The 20636-nt window shown below is 34.0% G+C and overlaps 1 protein-coding gene across 3 annotated transcripts; it reads left to right on the top strand.

Annotated features, from left to right (window-relative positions):
• Window positions 1–2144: 2144 nt before the first annotated feature.
• On the top strand, window positions 2145–11419 carry LOC114184204. 3 transcript variants are annotated; one of them, XR_003604553.1, is made up of 2 exons: window positions 2145–2547; window positions 3032–5233. XR_003604553.1 is itself a non-coding variant. In XM_028071482.1 (2 exons), exons 1-2 carry the CDS (start codon window positions 2248–2250, stop codon window positions 11337–11339), a joined length of 342 nt encoding a protein of 113 aa, XP_027927283.1. In that variant the 5' UTR covers window positions 2145–2247; the 3' UTR covers window positions 11340–11419. The 3 variants fall into 3 exon arrangements, 2 of the variants coding, with proteins under 2 accessions (XP_027927283.1, XP_027927282.1); XM_028071482.1 differs by lacking the exon at window positions 3032–5233 and adding an exon at window positions 11298–11419; XM_028071481.1 differs by lacking the exon at window positions 3032–5233 and adding an exon at window positions 7333–7684.
• The last annotated feature ends 9217 nt before the right edge of the window (window positions 11420–20636 follow it).

Here is a 20636-nt window from a genome sequence, read left to right as displayed (position 1 = left end):
TTATTAGTCTTGCTGGCGGTTCCAAGTGCTGCAAAGTATTTTTTTTAAAAAAATAAAAAAGGATTTAGAGGCGGTTAAAACCGACGTTAAAATGACTTTGTGGCGCTAAATTCGGTGGCAGTTAATTAACTAACGGTAGAGAAAATAGTGACAATTATAACCGCCACTAAATAACACATTAAACTGACGCGAAAATTCAAAATTTTAATAGTGAGAGTTCATTTCATGAGTTGATCCTATCATTAATGCTTTACATTTGAATTAACTAGCCTTAGGAAAACTACTATTAAAATTGCCATTATTTTTAAAATTAGTTATCTTATCATAAAATATTTATTTTAAAGTTTACAATGATTTCTATCCATCAATGTAATTCTTTTAACTTAAAAAACACGTTCGTGATAATAAAAACAAAAAAGTATCATTAGAGACGACAGGAAAACAAAATGTAAGAAAAAAAAAGTAAAAGTAAAAATTATTTAGTTTAAAATTGAAATAAAATAAGTTGATAAAAAATAAATTGAAGAGACAAAAGTAAATATAATTTTAATTAATGTTTGTTTAAAAATATTATTATAGTTTATTAATATTATTAGTACAATTTATCTTTTTTATTGTTAATATTTGTTAACGTATTATCAACTGTATAAAAGAAATGTATTAAGGAAAGTACTAAATTATTTACGCTTATTGGGTAGACACCTGTTTTTTTTATCATTTTAATTTTTGTACCTTATGAAATTTACCATATTATCCATATATGTTAAGTTAACACCTATTATTTAAATTGTTTTTTTTTTCATTTTACAATATTTGTACTATTATTTGTACTAGGAAATCAACTGTATAATCAAGAAAAAAAAATATGTAAGGGAAAATACTAAATTACCCATGCTTATTGGGTAGACCCCTTTCAATTATATTAGTTTTTTTGTCATTTTCATTTTTTATATCTATGAAATTTAGCATATTACCCATATATGTTAAGTTGACATGATAACATATGTTCCACTATGAGCCCAATTACTGGAAGCATGTTGAGAAGAATACAAGAAGGTTGGGAGCATACTAAGACTAATGGGCTTAATGGACTTCAAGTCCTTTTCACTTGGGCCAAAGAGGACATTAAGATTGGATGGGCTTTTAATTAGTCCAGTAGTACAACTTTTAATTGGTCATGTATTAAGCCATGTTTTCAATAAAATGTTAGACAACTTATGAGAATGGATCATGAAAATCACCTATCCATTGAATTGGATCAATTAAAGCCCAATTTAATAGTTAGGCCGAAAACTCATTTCTAGCATGCTTCACATTTAGCATATTTAACACATGGTGCAAACATGATAAATGTGACTAGCCACATGGCTCATGATCCGTGAATCATGAGAGGGAGTTAGAAACCATGTGCTGAAGTTTGAGTCTTCCCTTTATTTCTTTGGTCGAGCTTTGGAGCCTTCTTCTTCTATAAAAGGAAGCCTCCACCCTTGTACAAATCAATCTTGAGATCTGAATGAAATGTTATTGATATTACTCCAGAAATTCTCCTTAAGAATTACCTTTGCTAGAGCTTCCTTAGCATCTCCTCTAGTCACCCTTCCTTTAGGATTGACGTCACCTTCCTAGACTTCTTCCACCACCAAATATCTTCACCACATCGAACATAATCTTCATTCAAGCTTGCTTCAATGCTGCACATCTCATGCAACTCTCAATCTACATCAATTCATGCACTTGGAGCTTCATCAAGTGGTATCGAGAGCCAGATTAAGCCACATGTGTCTTAGTTTAAGCTAAGTGATGAGTGCGTATTTTGCCCTAATTTAATGTTTAATTCTAGATTTTTAATTGAATTTTGTTCTTAAAAGATTGATTTAATTAGGATTTCTTATAATTGAGTTTATTGAGCATGAGATACAAAAAAATGTTAAAAATAATTTTTAGTTGCATTAATGTTCTTTCACTACAAAATAATTTAATTTTACTTGAGGTTATTTAGAAGAGGTTATAATAACTTCCAGAAAGAACCATACTTACTTGAGGTTTTCTAAACCTCCAATAAGTACCAGGGTTTTTTTTATCTAAACCCTAGTTAAAATATAGGTAGAGGTAGTACTATGATATCCAGCTTATTTTGTTCACCTTCCCTCCTTCATTTCTTATGTCTTTTGTATCTTATTCATATTTTTACTTCATCTTTTCTTCTCTTTGTTTTAATGTCCACCTCCTCCGTCTTCACCTATACAGATGCACGATTCTTCTTCCATCTTTGCTATTTCATCCACCGATTCACGAGCCCTGCGTCGCCTGACCTTGCCCTGTTTTGGTTCGCTATTCGCCTCGGCCACTGGCATTCCTCCTCCGCACAAGTCGTCACGAGCACCTACTTGTTGCGCCTCATTGCAAGTTCGTTATTGCGTGCGTGCCCTCATTTGGGTTGTCTTCTGCCGTCAGACGCTCACGCACTTCAGGCCTTCAATCTCGCTCGCTAACCGTTGGGGTTGGGGAAAGAAGCAGAAACCCTCAATACTACCAGCGACGACGAAGGTATGCATTTCATTTTATCCTTTTACAGAGGTTAGAGAATTTGATTTGTGGTGGGTCGAATTCGGTACCTTTGTACAAATATTCTAATTCGTTCCTATCATTTCATGGTGTCTATGATTTTATTGATGCAATTTTTGATTGGATTTAGCTTTGTTGTTTTTTAATTAAACATTTTGCTTGGATTTAGGAAATAACAGTTTTGATTTTCCATAAGTATGCTCTAACATTACAAAAAAAAATGAGAATATGCTCTGGTAATTGTTGTTACTGGCTTTTGTTTTTATGTGTTAGAGAAGCTCCCAGTGTCCTATGTGTTAGTAATCTATTAGCTTGAAGGATCCTACTAGGTTGGTTATCCTATGTGTTAGTAATCTATTAGCTTGAATGATCCTACTAGGTTGGTTATGAATTTGCTTGGAGGATCTATTATCATTATTTTGTTGACTGTATTATTAAACATGTATTTTTACTCAATATTTTATAGGAAATCTTGGCATGCAGATAATCAACTTGCTACATAATATTCTATAACATCTATTTGCATTTGAGAAGATTATACCACAATCAATTTGTTCTCGGTATGGTTTAACAATTGGTGCAATAGTGGTTCCAGCTGTTCGCGTTCTTGTATGGATACATTTTCTTGTTGCTTATCCAATTAGTGAGGTGACACAAATTAAGAAAATTTTATTGATACTTCTTTATTTTTATTTCAGTAACCAATAACGAATTTGATTATTTGTGGACTTTCTTTTCGTTATTCGTTATTTGTGGACTTTCCTTCTTGATTATTTGTGGACTTTCTTGATTCTTGGTGTTGCTCATGTTTAAGTTGTCCTCAGGATTGTTTTCCATTTGTTTTTGGTTGAAAGTTTATTTTTATGGTGTCCAACTCATTTTTCGTGTGTATGATACATGAATTTTTAAATCTATTTCTACTAGCATTCACATTAAACATGAAAATTTAGTGGGATGGGCTTTTGAGCACCTTGTTATTTGTTACTATGGAAATGGCTCATGACCTTTGTGTAATTTTTATTTTTAATCTTATTCCAATAGGTCTGGTGGTGCCATTGTGATTGTTGAACAACTCAAAATAAGTTTATAGTTTATTCTGTAAGCATCATGGTGAAGCATATAATATAAGTATGCGTGTTAAGTTGAATATAAGGGGTGAATTAAGTTGTTTGTTGGATGCACTCTGGCTTGGTTGGTGTTGCTCATGTTTAAATCATCCTTAGGATTATTTTGCATTTATGATAAGCTTATGATATCAGCATGTCATAAGCTAAAAAAAAATTGTGAATTAAGTTGTTTACTTGGCGCACTCTGGCTTGGTGTTTCTCACGTTTCATTTGTCCTTAGGATTATTTTTCATTTATGATTTTGGCTGGAAATGTATACTCTATTTTGTTGTGTATATGATACATGAATTTTTAAAGCTATTTGCACTAGTTTTCTTATTAAATGTGAAAAATTACACGAGATGGTCTTCTAAGCACCCCTTTATTTATCCTTATTAAAGTGGCTTATGACCTTGGTATAAGTTTTTTTAATCGTATTCCATAGGTTTCATGGTGATTGCTGAAAGTTATTGAAATAAGTTTTTTTTTTTAGTTTATTTTTGTAAGCTTCATGGTACGCTTATGATATATGCGCTTATAGATAAGCTTAAAGTAAGTGTTGAATTAAGTTTTTTACTAGATGCACTTTGCCATGTTGCTTATGTTTATTAGGGTTGTTATTGTTGACTTTTGGTGTACAAGAAAATTTAGTACTGCACTAAGAGATAAGAGAAGTAAGTAAATGTAAGTAGATGAACTATAATGGGTTGTATACTTTACGCTTTGGATTTATGAATGGTTAAAATTGTAGATTTTGTTTTTTGTTTTTTTATCTTTTTATGAATGTTATAGGAAAATTGTAAATATAAAAAATTTAAAACCTTTTGTCTTTTGTAATTTTTCATTTATTTTAAGATTTATGTATAAAAAAAGTAACAAACATAAGGTGGGTTTGAAACCCTTTGAAGAAAATATTGAAAGCTTATTGTTGATATGTGGTTCTAAATTGTAGACAACATTGTGGGTTTTAACTCCTAAGCAGTACTAGGGTTTTATAAACCCTAGCCATCATTACTAAGGGTTTTATAAACCCCAACCATTACTAGGGGTTTTGTAAACCCTAACCATTACGAGGGTTTTGTAAACCTCCGTCATTACGAGGAGTTTTGTAAACCTCCACTAAGTTGTGCTAATACCAGAGGTTATTAAAAACCTCGATAATCTTTTAGCTACGCTGGCTCTACTAGAGGAAAAGAGAACCCCTGGTAAAACCATTAGTCGGGGTTAAAATCCCAGAAAAACAAAAAATAACCCCAACTAAAAATAATTATTTTTGTAATGTTTGGATATTTTGAGGTGTGTTAGTGCAGTTGCAGCTAGGTTGAGCTCATGGAAGTGTGGAAATAAATTGCTTAAAGCTTCATGACACCTTAAAGATAAATCCAAGAATAGGAAATGATCAAAATCACAAAAATTGAAGCCAAACATTGCATGAAGACGACAAGAAAAACTTGAAAAATTGAAGAAGTTTTGCTAAGCTAAGAAAGGGAACGGGCAACAAAAATTGGACCTTGCGATTTTCTCTATTTTTTTCAAGAAGAAGGGCTTTGATAATTCATAAATATTTATGATAAAAGATAATTTGGGAAAATATATCTTTAAATATTTTATTTGATATTTTTAAAGAATTATCTTATTTAATTATATCATAAAATTTCAAAAGATAATAACTACCAAATTTTTTAAATATGACAAGATCTTCTTTAATCTTTTTAGATCTCTACAACAAACAAATATATCTTGAAGATATTGGATTATTTGAAGATAATTGAAGGAGATTACAAGAGGGGCAAAATTGGAAATTGGATAGAAATTAAGTTGTTGAATAATTAATTAAAGATTTTTTATTAATTATCTTTGATATATCTCAAATTATCAACAAAGGAAATCTTCCAAATATTTTAGAAATTGATAAAATATGTTAATTATTTGAGAGATATTATATCAAAAGATAAAAGATTTCAGCAAAAGAAAATATAAGATTCAAGTACAATCAAGGCCTATATAAAGAGACCAACACTACAAAAAAAAGGATTTTAACCGAAGTTTATTTTTACATTACTCAATGATAAAATTTCTGCTAAGTTATTTTCTTAAGTCTAATTGTATTTAAGGAAGGTTTTAAAACTTCTATTAAGTTCTATGAGTTTAAAACTCCAGTTTACTACCGTGATTTTTGTAACCTTCCTTAACATATCACGAGTTTAAGAACGTCCATAAAATAATTACTTTTCGAACTTTTATAAACTACCAAATGTTAGAATTAGTTTAAAAATAATTTTATAAATTCAAATGTAACATTTTAAAACAATCACTACAAGAAATTTTCAATTTTGCTAGAGAAATTAGAAAGGAAAAATATTTGTAACTAATCCCTCGCTAATTTGCGAGAAAATAGCGAAAGAACAAAATTGTAGCTAGTTTGTAGCAAAATAGCTACAGAATTAACAAAATATATATCTGAAACTAATCTTTCGCTAATTTGTGAGGAAATAGAGAAATGATTAAATTGTAGCTGGTTCACAGTAAAATAGCTATAGATTTACCATAACATATAATAGTAGCTAATCCCTCACTAATTTGTTAGAAAATTGCAAAGAAATAGAATTATAGCTTGTTCGTAACAAATTAATTAATATATATTTATAGTTATTCTCTCTCAATTAAATTTATACTAAATTAAAAAATAAAATAATTTTTAATTTAAATATCTATTTTTTAAAATTTAAATATTTTGAAATTATTGTTAATTTAAATATTCTAAAATTAATTTGAATTTAAATATTTAAAATTATTATTTTTAAATATAATTGTATGTATTAAAGTATAAAATATAAATATAAACATAAATAAATAAATAAATTAATTAAAACATATTTGTCTCATAAAAGCATTAAAAAAGTTTCATAACAAATCTTAATATAAACTTAATTATTAATTACAATTAAACAAAAAAGGTTATATATATAAACTTTAATTTTAATAAAAGAATTATAAGTTAAAAGTGTTTCAACAGGAAAAATATAGTGAGATGAAACTAATTTTATTGGATAAATTAGGACAATTTAAGTACTTTTTTTATGAATATATTTTAACAAAACATTCTTGCATATTTTTCTTTTAAAATTTTTTAGCATAAAATTTATTTGATTTTTTGAATAAAATTCATTTGACATGAAATATTTAAAAATTTTATAGTGAATAGTCTTTTTGCATAAAATTCTTGCAAAATTATTTTTTTAAGTTTATTACATTAATTATTAGAAATGTAATTATTACCTACAAGTTTTGTATTCAAATTCTTTCTATCAAATTATATTAAAAATATATGTAATTTTTCTTAAAAAATATTTATTACAAAATAAATACATATAGATTATTCTTTTTAAAAATACTTGTAAATTATTTTAATTTTATTTTATATTTTCATGACTTGAGTACCCACACATTCTAGGCAATTACCCTTGCGCTCCCTCTCATTGGGTGACCTTCATCTCATCACTTAATGCCGAGCATCCTTTTCAATTACTACATCATGTTTTTAATTCTATCTTCATTCATTCATATTCGGGAAAAGAATCTCACCTTCTCCAAATTCTCACACTCTATCACATCTCTTGGTAGTTTACATCTCTCAATTCTCCCTTCTCATTTTCTTCAGCCCCAACTACACACGATCCCGGTGATGTTTCAGAGCAATTCCGGTGATGTTCCCGTGCGATTTTGACAAGCTTCCACAGTCAACAATGACAACAAATTTGCTAGTTAATAATCTGTAGCAAAAGTTGTTAGCGAGAGATTAGCTAAGAAATTTTTCGTAGCTAATATGCAACTTTTTTGTAGTGCAAGGGAAAGCAGAAAAGGGAAGCTCGGTACTTCAGAGTTTAGGAACCCTTTAGGGGGCCTAATTTCGTTCTTCATCTCTACTTTCTTCTTCTATTTTTATTTTACTTTTGCATTCCATGGAGGGCAAAACTTCAAGGGTTAGTTCCACTATAATTTCTTAATTGGATTCTGAGATTTGAATAAATTTGTTTATTCTTTTGGTTCTTGTTGTGATTTATTTTCATTTATGTCTTTTGGTTCTTGATTTAGTAAAAGTAATGATTTTTGCATTGTAGCAAGTTAGCACAGTGTTATATCTACATAACATAACAATCATATGAGTTTAAGGGTTTTTAAATTTTAATTGAGAAGTTACTTTGGTTAAATTTAGAAACTTTCATATGATTGAATGAGTTTTTGCTAATAATTGAAAAGTTACTTTGATTAAAAGTGAGAACTTTGAATAGAATTAATCAAGAAGTTACTTTGGTTAATTAGCTTCCTACTAGATATAAGAGGTACAAGAATATACATGATTAGACATAGTAATATTTAATTGAGATGTTACTTTGATTAAATTTATTGTGGTAATCTCTAAAGTTCTTGCTTTTGATTGAGAAGTTACTTTGGTTAAAAGTGAGGACGTCAACAAATTAATTGAGAAGTTACATTGATTAATTTGAAATCTTAGACAAGAAATCAATAACAATAATCTTTAGAAAACAAATGATGAATCCTATTTTGAAAAAGTAGTGGAATCAACCTCTTTTCTTTACTATTGATTTTATTTTATTTTTATCTTTTCAATTTTATTTCTTTCTTTCTCTATCTGAATCCACTTATATTTTTATTATTTTATTTGACTAACTCTTTTGTATAGTTTTTATAAGTATTAATTTGTTAGAAATCAATTCTGTGTTCGTTGGGAGACGACTTTAGATTACTTTACCCTTTCTATCTTGTTGACTACTTTTTTAACAATACTGAAGTTGTTATAAATAAATAGTGTTAATTTGATTGCTTAACTACAACTTTATCACTAAGTTCTCAGTTTCATTATTTAATTCTGTGTTGTTCACTTAAATTTCATTCTTTTCTTGTTTTTAGCATTAATTTTGATTCTATATGTATGTATGATGATGCATCTTGCTTCTTTTCATGGATCAATTGGTCAAACTTCATAGGATTCAATTTCATGTTAATTCCGTGAGTGATTTTTCATTTTGTTTGAGTTTCTATCATTTTTAATCGGTGGATCTCAAACTTTTTGCATTCTATTTTAATTTAAGCATCCAATTCATGTTGTCCAAGTCATGTGCATCCTTTATATGTCATAAGTTCTTGGTTTACTTGGTTTAAATTTTGAATTCCAGGTCTTTATATTGAAAATTCAGTAAGAATTTGGAGCAATGAATTGATTGAACATTAGCTCAAGACAAATTTCAATTGTGCAGCCATGATTTTTATGCCACTTTCACCGATTGGCTATGCTTTGAATGCATTTTTTACCTTTTTCCATTGAGTTCTTGTTTGATATCGAATCATCACGTTCTTAGTGTCACAATTCCATGTTGTTTTGTTAAATTATGTTGTTGTTTAAAATTTTGTTTCAAGTTTTATTTGATGAATTTCATATGTAGTGTCTTTGTAACATCCGACCAAATATTACTAATTTAAATAAAATAAAGTAAAATAATATTAAATATGCCATTATTATTCACAATGCTTTCCCAAAACGTAGGAAAATTAAAATCTTAATAAAATGTCTCTAAATTCAAAACCATAAATTAAACTCCAAGTTTACATAGTTCAAAACCGATCAACTAAATATTTACAAAATAGTCAAATATAGTCTATAAAACTTCCCAAGCTAGCCCCTCTCCGGCTCTAAGCGTCACCAACTCAACCTAAAACAACGTATGCTCCCATGTAACGAATTACACGATCATCGCCAAACACACACAGAAAGGGTGAGCTCATGTAACTATAAATGTATAATTTAATACATAGAAGTTCACCCCAAATTACTTTATTTCAGCCAATGCTTAACCAAGAAACCTTACCGCCCTAAGGTTTCCAACCCATAATTCTTGACCATGGACCCATGATATATATGCTTCCATGAACCTGCTCGCTCGTGGTCCTGCCTCTACGAATCTCCCCTATCGTAGTCCAACTCTACGGACTTCCTCGGTCGTAGTTCAACTCTACGGACTTCCCTGCTCATAGTCCAACACATGTGATCCAACAACTACGAACCTCTCCGCTCGCAGTAGCCCTTAAGTGTGAGCACAGAACATATGAACTTCCCCGCTCATATTATCACGTGTTCACCACCAGCCATGAACCTACCCACTCATGACACATTCAAGCATCTCTTGGTCCAAGTCCACATCTAAACATATTAAAACAAAATTAAGAAAAACACACTACCCTATACAAGATAAACATGCAAGCTGGTCTTAGGGATTCCAATGCTTCCATGAATCTACCTGCTCATGGTCCAACTCTACGAACCTCCTTGCTCATAGTCCAACTCTACAGACCTCCTTGCCTGTAGTCCAACACATGTGATCCATCCAGCTACGAACCTCCTCGCTCGTAGCAACTCTCAAGTGTGAGCACGAAACATAAGACCCTCCCCGCTCGTATCCTCACATAAGAGTATCATTAATATGAACCTCCCTACTCATATTAATCACGCGTTCCAACACTAATCATGAACCTACCCTCTCATGATACGATCAAGCATATCCCAAACCAGACCCAACACAACAAGCCATGCAAATCATATCATAAATGCACCTTGCCATTTGCACTATCGCCTGGCGCAACTTAAGCACCACCAGGCGAAATGGTAGTGCAGACCACTTGGCGATTCCATAACACCGTCGGGTGCCACAACACATAGGGCTTCCCTATTTCTTGCTATCCCCTTGCAGTTTACTATGCACCGTTAGACACCACACCAGTAATATGATATTACTAGTTTTAGGTACTCTAATTCTGTTCCTAGCATCCAATAATTCAATTCTTAAACATCCAGAAACCAAAATATACATAATAGTTCTCATACTTACTATACCTATAGTATACATAATATTCTAATATGCACCTAATGTTTTTTTTCTTGAATATTATATAATTTTATATCAACTATAATTTGAACAATATTCCTATATAATTTATGTTATATATATATATATATATATATATATATATATATATATAAATTCTTACAAGTCTTTTATTGTCTTTTCATGTAACTATAACAAAATCACAACCACTTCATCTTTATATCACTGAAAATACCAAAACCTAATAATCACAATGTTTACTTCCAATGCATAAAAGAAACCTTTGTATATACTCACCTATAAAAAAAATGCATCAAACCTAAAATAAAGCAAATTACCAATCCTAAAATGCTTAATTCACTTCTGCAATTTCAAACATAACGATCGAACACCCAACCCGTTTTCTCTATACTAATATATATTATAATACAATTGTGACAATACATTTAGATGTATAATAAGAACACTAAATATCCAAGGGTTTAAACTTCATATATATATTGTGGTATACATCGGCACTGTACTGCATACCTATTCATATTCATATGATTTTTTATAAATTTTTATCCAAATCACAAGAAAATACATATTCATATAAAAGAACAAAAAAATCTAGATAGCTCCCCTTACCTGAGAATCGCACTTCAATAATGCTCTTTAAATTTCATGGTTTATCAAAACTTGCTCTAACTTTGGCTCTAATCCTCACACTGTCCTGTTTCAGTGCTCTGAATTGAGATGTGGACTTGGACCAGGAGATGCTTGACTGTGTCATGAGCGGGTATGTTTATGGCTGGTGGTGAACATGTGATAATATGAGTGAGGAGGTTCATATTATGATACTTTCGTGTGAGGATACGAGCGGGGAGGTTCGTATGTTCCGTGCTCACACTTGAGGGCTGGTGCGAGCGAGGAGGTTCGTAGCTCTTGCATCACATGTTTTGGACTACGGGTGGGGAGGTTCGTAGAGTTGGACTACGAGCGGGGAAGTTCGTAGAGGCAGGACCACGAGCGGGCAGGTTCATGAAAGCATATATATCTTGGGTCCATGGTCAAGAAATTGTGGGTTGGAAACCTTAGTGCAGTAAGGTTTCTTGGTTAAGCATTGGCTGAAATAAATTAATTTGGAGTGAACTTCTATGTATTAAATTATTCGTTTATAGTTACATGAACTCACCCTTTGTGTGTGTGTTGGGCAATGATCGTGTAATTCGTTACACGGGAGTAAACATTACGTCAGGTGGGCTGGTGATGCTTAGAGTCGGAGAGGGACTAGCTTGGGAAGTTTTATTGACTATATTTGACTACTTTGTAAATATTTAGTTGATCAATTTTGAACTATGTAAACTTGGAGTTTAATTTATGGTTTTGAATTTCGAGACATTTTATTAAGGTTTTAATTTTCCAACGTTTTGCGAAAGAATTTTGAATAATAATGGCATATTTAATATTATTTTACTTTATTTTATTTAAATTAGTAATATATGGCCGAAATGTTACATTTGGTATCAGAGCAATGGTTTTCAAAAGATTTTTGGGGTTTGGAGAGTAAGCTTGTCGCGTTTTGGTTGCGAATCTTTGTAGCAATGGACTGCTTGTCTATCAATCATGTTGTCATTGATTGTGGATGGTGCAAAGTGGTGTTTCATAAATAGGCTGGTTAGGAGACTGTTGTGTCTCTTATTAAGAGTTCAAATATTATGGACTCCTTGGTGAAACAGGGAGCATTAAGAATAGGAAATGTCTTGGTAGAGAAATGGGGGCGCACATCCATGACTATATCAGAGATAGTTTCCTTTCTTAATTCTAAAGCTTTTGGTAAGAGAGGAAACTTATAGTTTGAGTTTGTCTCCTATACCTTTTATTGTATGTTTGCGCTTCAGTGGTTTGTGTCTATTGCCTATAGTGGTAGAGGAATGCAGATTCAAGGTCAAACTTGACCTACTAGCCTTTGCAAAGGTTGAGTAGGGCCTTTGAGACAATCTCTTGCTAAAAAATGTGAATATGCAAAAGGTTGTATATTAATGGACGAGGAAAGTTAAGTCTTGGTTTAGTGGGCTGAAAAGTGATGTCAAAACTTAGAAACAACGCGTTAGGCGGAGGGATCTTCAAGAGCAAATTATTCGGAAGCATACCACAAGTTTTGCAAGAGAATTTGAGCTCAAAGGTTAGATTAGGGAGGGGTACTAGTGTATGCTTGTGCAACAAAGTTTGAAAAGCCAAATTAGTACTACATTCTACCAAGGTCGGAGGTGTGAAATGGGAAGTAAGAGAAGTAGGAGAAAAAGATATCGAAGACCTAATGGCAAGGACCATTACAAGTTTTAATGGATCTTTAAGGAGAATTGCAAGTTTTAATGGATCTTTAAGGAGAAGTTGGGGAGTTAAACCATCTAAGTGAAGTATTGACTAAGATTATAAGGCTACTCTATGAGTCATTGGATGGTAAGAGAGGTAGAATGCCTTTGTTCTAGTACCAAGATGGGGAGTTGGTTCCTATTGTATCGGATTGTTACAACATACAACGGAGAAAGTCAATTTTATCCAAGATCAGATGTGCGCGACACAGAACAATCAATCTAGAAATTTTACTCAGAAGTTTAATGGGCAATATCGGATTAACTAGAGGATTAGTTCGATCACATAGGAGATCGTCGTACCACCACACTAGACGAACTTGCACAATGTGTTTCACATGCCACCACTAAGGAAAAAAACACTACAAGTCCCTCTCATGTGCTAGCGGGGGTGAGGTTTAGATCAGGATGAGGTTCAGATCAAGGAGGATCTGACTTTGGACATGAGGTTAGTGAGAGTATTGCATTTTCAGGTCATGAAGTTGAGGGGGAAGGAGATTTAGACAGTGAAGGTCCTTTGGGACGAAGCTACACACGAGAACACGTGGGAAATGGAGGACCTCACAAGGAAATCATATCCACAATTATTTCCGGATAAGTGCAATTTTTGAGAACGAAAATTCTTATAAGTTAGGAGGAATGTAAGACCTGGGAAAATTAAATAAATAAATAAATATTTATTTAATATAAATGCAATGGAAGGGATCTTTATGGCAATTAATGCGAAAAGTTATGACATGAAATAATATTAGCTTAAGTGGTTGAGAGTACTTGTGATACGATCCTATCCAGGAAAGAGTGTGATCGTTTCTGAATTTGAATTCTCAAGAAGCACGACACGAATAAATCAGAAAAGAGCGCAAAATAAGACATAGATGGAGGACGCCACAATCTAGCAGATTGATAAGTCAAGTGAAGATTCGCCACAAAGATGTTAATCTTTGATAAGAACTGGAGGCCTAATCCAAGAACAAAGAGAATCCTCTCTTTAATTAAATCAAATTCAATATATGACTAAAGGTGCCTACATTGTTTTTGGTACCTCTATATATAGGCACATAAGTTTAAGAAAACATGAGAACCTTACAAGAAGGCCCAAACCCATAACATAGAAACATAAACTAATTTATAAAAGAAAGTCCAAAGCTCAAAAACATAGAACATGACTAATTTCTAAAAGAAAACCCAAAGTCTAAAAACATAAAACTAATTTCCTAATAACTATCCTTCAAAAGTGCTCCAAGTCATGATCTTCATATCCTTTGAATGTCCACTTGCAGTTGCTTGTAAGTATCAAGAGCCTTGAATAGATTTTATTTTCCAATCTCTTGCTCCTTGTCCTTGCCATAGGTCCTTTGAACTATAAAGTTTCATCTTGGTTCTTCTTGTATGGAATCTAGGGATAGTCCTCTATCAACTTGGTTATGTTAAGAGGACTTGGGTTCGAGTCTTGTTGATACCATTTGTGTGTTAATTTAATTATTTTATTATTTTAATAATATGCTTGACCATGATGCGTGATAATATAATCCTTGAGGACTGAAACGGGACGGTGCGAGGATTAAAGCCAATTTGAGACTAAATTAGTAATTAAACTTAATTACAACTTATATAAACATGTTAAAATATTTTTTAAACATTTATATATCAAAATTTTCACCTAAATATTCAAATTATTTTTTTTTTACATTTTTACATAAAAAAAATCCATATTTAAATTTATAATTTTTTTTAAAATATTAACAATGTAAATGTAAAGTGACACTTGTAATTTTTAAATGTTTAATGTGACAAATATTTTTAATGTTACAAGTGTCACTTTACATTTACATTTTTTAATATTTTTAAAATATTATAAGTTTAAATAGGGATTATTTTTATGCAAAAATGTAAAAAAATAAAATAATTTGAATATTTAGATGGAGTCATTTTGTAACGTCCCATTTAATAAACAACCTTAATTAAATGAAACATCACACACAGTAATATAAAGAGCAATGTTATGGAGTATAAATATCACTCCTTACAGTTATCCCAGAAAGTTGGAGAAAAAATCTAAGGCACACCACGATGCCATTAACAAAACAAGATAAAAGTTAAACAGTATCACAAAAAAACAAGATAGTACATAGGCCTCGGCCTTTTAAGAATATTCAGAATAGAGAGTCCAACCCATGGATAGCTACGCAACGAAATTTCCATCACCCTGATGACTACGAGGAGTTTGCACATCTGCTCACATCAATACATTGATGATCATCGCAAAAGGAGAAAAACCACACATAAGACCCCAAAACAAACAGAAAGGGTAAGCTAGAGTGAAAAAAATGTTTTATCATACAATTGCATACAATTTTATAGTCAAAGATACATAAATCAACCAAGCATGTGATGACCAACAAGCAAGACTCTAAGACTCAATTATCCGGATACATATAATCAGTTAGATTCACTGAATGCTTGCACTTGTGGTGGCCTCTACTGCTCTGTAGAGCCAATTGCCAATGGGTTTCACCCTACCACACACAAGGTTAGCCTTCAAAACGTTTAAGGCCATTATCCTGCCAAAGACTAGGGCCTCCTACTACTCTCACCACTTGCGTCAGTACGCTCTACGTGAGACTAACTAACTCTTTAGAGTTTCAGGATGCAATCCTTACTAAATTATATAATGAGGCACCACCATGAAACCTTCGTGGAATTACATCCTAACCATGAGGCACGACCATGGGCTCCCACTAAAAGAGGTCATGGAATTATGTCCTGACCTTAAGGCACTACCACGAAACCATCGTGGAATTACGTCTTGACCATGAGGCACAACTATAATATATCACCATAAGATCTCCTCGCTTGAGCGAGACTACTCATCGCCCAAAAGAGAGACTCCCTTGCTTCAACTACTTCTGAAGTGAAACACATCAGGTTCCCACGAGTTCTCGCTTAGGCGAGCCTCTCTCGCCTGAGCGAGATGATTCGTCGCTCAAACGAAAGATTTCCGCCTGAGCGACAGCTCGAGCAGTAACCTGGGCCAGCTTCTTCTATTCTTGCCTAGGCGAGACAAGCTCGCTTGGGCGAGATTATCAATACTGGCCATTGTTTCATGCACGCAAAGCTAGAGATTCATCCAAACCAACAAATAATGCATTTTCATTTCATCATGAAAACCACACAATCACAGAAATGCAAAAAAAAAATAGGAAAAATGAATTACAACAGGAAACCCTAGCTTCCCTTACCTAGAAAAGCTACTATGAGAGGTTTTGGTATGAGCAAAGAAGCACCACAACTCCTAGAACGGTTTAACGAGCTGAGAAATAGCAACACTAGAACAAAACTAGGTTACCCAAAGGTACCCTAGCTGGAACCACGAAAGAAATACTTAGAAAGGAGAAAGTATAGTTTGAGAACTAACTTACATGAGATGGAAATGAGTTTTGAGCTAGCGTGACCAAGAAGGGGACCAAACCCTAACAGAGCTTCTGTTGAGGGAAAAAGGAGAGAGTAAGGTGGTTGTTTTTTTTTGCAAATGATTGCAAAATGAGAGTGTTAAGGCTGCTTAGGGGTTTTGGGCACCCTATGGGCCAGCCTTAGGCCCAATAAATTAGGACAGACCCTCAAACATTGAGGTAATAACTCTAGCCCAACTAGCACTGCTTCCCCATCTTGGTACCAACACAAAGTGTAAAACCCGTGGAATTTAATTAATTAAATAAATAATTAATTAATAAATACGGGTGGGGAGAGCCTTTATGGCATTAAATTCTAACTTGTATGATGTGGAAAAGTACTAGCTCAAATGGTTGAGAGTACTTGGTAGTGTGAGAGGACTTGGGTTCAAGTCTTATGTATGTCAATTGTGTGTTATTTAATTGTTATTATTTTTAAATATATGTTGATCATGTGGTGGGATAATATCATCATTGAATGATATTAGTCAGCATGAGATGTGAATTGGTTGAATGGTTTAGCATTGACTTGGCATTGGCATAGTTGTGGGTTCAAACCTTGGAAAACCCAAATTAAACTTTATTTTTGCATAATTATGAGAGTGAGTTCAGAGTGATTTGGTGCTGTGAGAGGGAGCATAGGAGCTAATTGGAGGGAGAACTAGGAAGACTTTGGTTGAGCAAAGACGAACCTTGTAATTCTCAAGCTTTTAGCAAGGAAACCAGGTTACGGGAGTTTTACCCATTTTTGTTGATATACGTGATTAAATTACATGATGTATAGCTTGAATTGCATGATCAATCTTGGATTCTGTTTGAATTGTTGAGTTTCTGGAAAAATTCCAGAAACCGCTTGGCGGGCCATGCATAGTCGCCAAGTGACATGTCCTGTTCTTGGTATTTCTGGGTTCTTGCAAGGAATCGCCTGGCGGTGAAGCCTTGTACCGCCAGGCGACATAAGCCATGTCACCCAGTTTCTAGGTTTCCTATGAACATCCTGGCGGGGTTAATTGACCCGCCAGGCAATGCGAACCAATCTGATTCATTTTTTGGTATTTCGACCTCTTTGGGTGAATTGTGATCGATGGAAACTATGTTTAACTTGTTAATTGATTAAGTGGGAAGGAATTATTATGATCTTATAATGAAACGAAGGGTAAGAGGATAAGTTTAGCACCATTCTTCTTCTAGGCTTGAACATTTAGAAACCAGGAGTTCTTGATTAATTCATGAGATTGAAATGTAAAATGAATTGGTGTAGTGAGATTATGATCTATGAATAGAACCTTAAGTGCATGGAAACAATATACTGGTGGGGAAATTGAGAGGTTGGTTTGTAACGCAGAAGTCAGAGTTCTCGTAGGTGCATGACAGTATTGTGGACTTCTCAGAATTGATGCATCGCCTGGCGGTAGGCTAGGTGCTGTCAGGCGCCGATGCAGAGTGTGTGGATTTATGAATTTTGGGATAAAATTGTGAGACTAGGTCTTGGTTGTATATGGAATTAATTAGGAAACTAATCGTGGTTATTGGCCGAGTAGTAGAAGGGAGATTATGAGTAGGAGTATGATTTAACTTGGGTATTAATTGTGAATGGTGAGCTTGAGAAATTGTGTGTAAGCTACTGTAATAATTATTGTAGTATTTGGAGTACTCGAAATAATACAGTGAGGGTCTAAACTCGTTATGACAGCGTACACTTAGTATGAAATTACAAAGGATAGGGGACTGTAGATGTCGTGAATGAGTAAGTGGTAGACTACAAAATAAGGCATTTGAGATGGAATGAGGATTGGGTATAGGTAGTATATTAGGGACCAACACCGTTAATAATGAAGGTGTTCGCATAGCTATTGTGTGTAGACTGTACTATCTCATATTCTGGCCTTGACCAAATGGGGCATTAAGGAAATCAGAGTATCTTGAATGATAAGTGTAAACTGTTTGGGACTGTGTAAATGTCCACATGTAAAGAGTGAATTCACTATTGTGGTGTTATAATGGTAGGAGATAGTGTAGGTAGCCAATTTATAAGCTAGAGGTTCTCTGGAATGGGGGAAAAGTGAAGCGTTCCATCAGAGTTGGATGATCAAAAGCAGAACAGTTCGTTGTACTGATACATCGCCTAGCGGCAAAGCTGAAGCCGCTAGGTGATAGCTGCCCAACAGAGAGCTACTGGAACGTGTGCGCCTGGCAGTGAGGGTCTTCCTGCTAGGCAGTATGTGCAGTGTTGATGAATCAGAGGCGCTACGCACCTGGTGCTATGCGTCCCCTGCCAAACGGTCTGGAAGCTGGCAAAGCCTAGCGGTACGTGTCCCCCGGCAGGCGATTTTACTGTAGGAGACTTGGGTTGTTGGTTCCGCATGTGTGATCTACAAGGCTTTTAGGATACTTTAAAGGTCGACTTGCTGGTGTTCCTTGAGTTGAGCTCAGAACGTATCCTTGGAGTTGAGCTCGGGATAAGGGTTAAGCATGTGGCATTCCTCGAATTGAGCTCGGAATGACATCCCTCGAGTTGAGCTCGAGATGGCGGATGAACACGAGAAACTCTTGAGTTGAGCTCGGGTTGGTGAGTGTTGTCGGTGTGAGTGTGCTGGTTGTGGCCAGTACGGATGGGTCCAGATAGACTGCCCTCCTCAATAGTTATCTAACAAGTTTGGTAGTCTTGGGACGTTACGGACCATGTTCGTATTTGGGAAATCCACCTGGCGTTACAATGTATCATTCGTAGCAATGGTTTCCCGCATGTGCTCTATCGGTTGTGGCCGATAGGTATGGCAGCAAGACACCTTGTGATAGTCACTAGAAGACGTAGACATGGTGGTGGCCATGTGGTATGAAATCTAAGGAGGGAAATTCCTAGGGTGTGATTGTATGATTTATATATAAGTATTATATATATATATATATATATATATATATATATATATATTCATATATGTTTATTCATTTAAGCTCACCCTATTTGCTTGTGTTTGGCGATGACCGTGTACGCGGTACACGTGAGCAGATGATGTTGTTACAAGTGGTAGGCTTAGCTACGAAGCGCAGATAGCTTGGGATGTTTCATCATGGAATTTTATTTTATGATTTTAAATCAGTTGTAAACATTTATGTTATCAGACTTTCATTTTATAAGGGATGAATACTCGTTTTGGATTTCAGTTATTATTATCGCGAAATAAAGTTTTAAATTTCCCTTATTTTTGGGAAAAGATGTTTTATTAAATGACGAGTATTTATTAATTTCCTTAATTTATTATTTAAATCCGTAATATCCTGACGGGATGTTACACAAAGGGGTCTTACACTTTTTGCCATAAAGAGCTTTATATCGCGCTATGCCAATGCTTGCATGGAAACTATTGTTGTAGGTGAATTCTATCAAGGGCAAAACTTCATCCTAAGCACCCAGATGATCTAGCACGCATGTCCTCAATAAGTCCTCAAGCGAATGAATCATTCTCTCAGATTGACCATTAGTCTGGGGGTGAAAGGCTGCGCTCATAGTCAACCTACTACCCAAAGCACTCTACAAGGTCTTCCAAAAAGGGGAAGTGAGCCGTGGATCTCTATCTGAAACTATGCTCGACGACACCCCATACAATCTCACAATCTTTTTAATTTACAGCTGGGCCAACTTGGCCATAGACATCCTTAGATTCATTGCCAAGAAATGAGCACTATTGGTCAATCGGTCCACTACAACCCATATCATATCATGACCTCTACAGGTTCGTGGCAAATGGATCACAAAGTCCATAGTTATGCTATCTCATTTCCACACCGATATGTCCAAAGGCTGTAGGATTCTACCAGGCCTCTGGTGCTCAACCTTTGCCTTTTGACAAGTCAAATAAGCGGATACAAATTGTGCAACATCTTTCTTCATACCCTGCCACCAGAAGGTTTCCTTGAGATCTTGATACATCTTAGTCATGGCAAGATGCAAACTAAGACGACTTTTGTGTCCTTCCTCAAGGATCAACCTCTTTACATCAGCATCGTCAGGTACACACACCCTACCCTGGAATCTCAGTACACCATCACTACCCAAGGAAAACTCCTTTGCTTCATTTGTACCCAGCAATTCTGTCACCCTTATCAAACTGGCGTCCACCAAATGGTTCTCCTTAACTAAGTTCAAAAAGTCACTAGATATAGTAAGAGTACTACACCTAATGAACTCAGATCCCAATTCAACTTGTGGCTTCATATCTCTGAATCTCTCTAGTAACTCTATCTCCTTGATCATAA

The sequence above is a fragment of the Vigna unguiculata genome, chromosome 5, assembly GCF_004118075.2.
Source record: "Vigna unguiculata cultivar IT97K-499-35 chromosome 5, ASM411807v1, whole genome shotgun sequence".
Lineage (NCBI taxonomy): Eukaryota > Viridiplantae > Streptophyta > Magnoliopsida > Fabales > Fabaceae > Vigna > Vigna unguiculata.
Note: the sequence above shows the minus strand (reverse complement) of the source record. Positions and strands in the feature narration are given on the sequence as shown.

What these genes read in the sequence shown, in the direction of transcription:
- LOC114184204 (XM_028071481.1), top strand. Translation starts at nt 2,248, where the DNA reads ATGCACGATTCTTCTTCCATCTTTGCTATTTCATCCACCGATTCACGA. An exon ending in TACTACCAGCGACGACGAAG is followed by an intron (nt 2,548 to 7,332) that starts GTATGCATTTCA and finishes CATTTTCTTCAG; the next exon opens with CCCCAACTACACACGATCCC.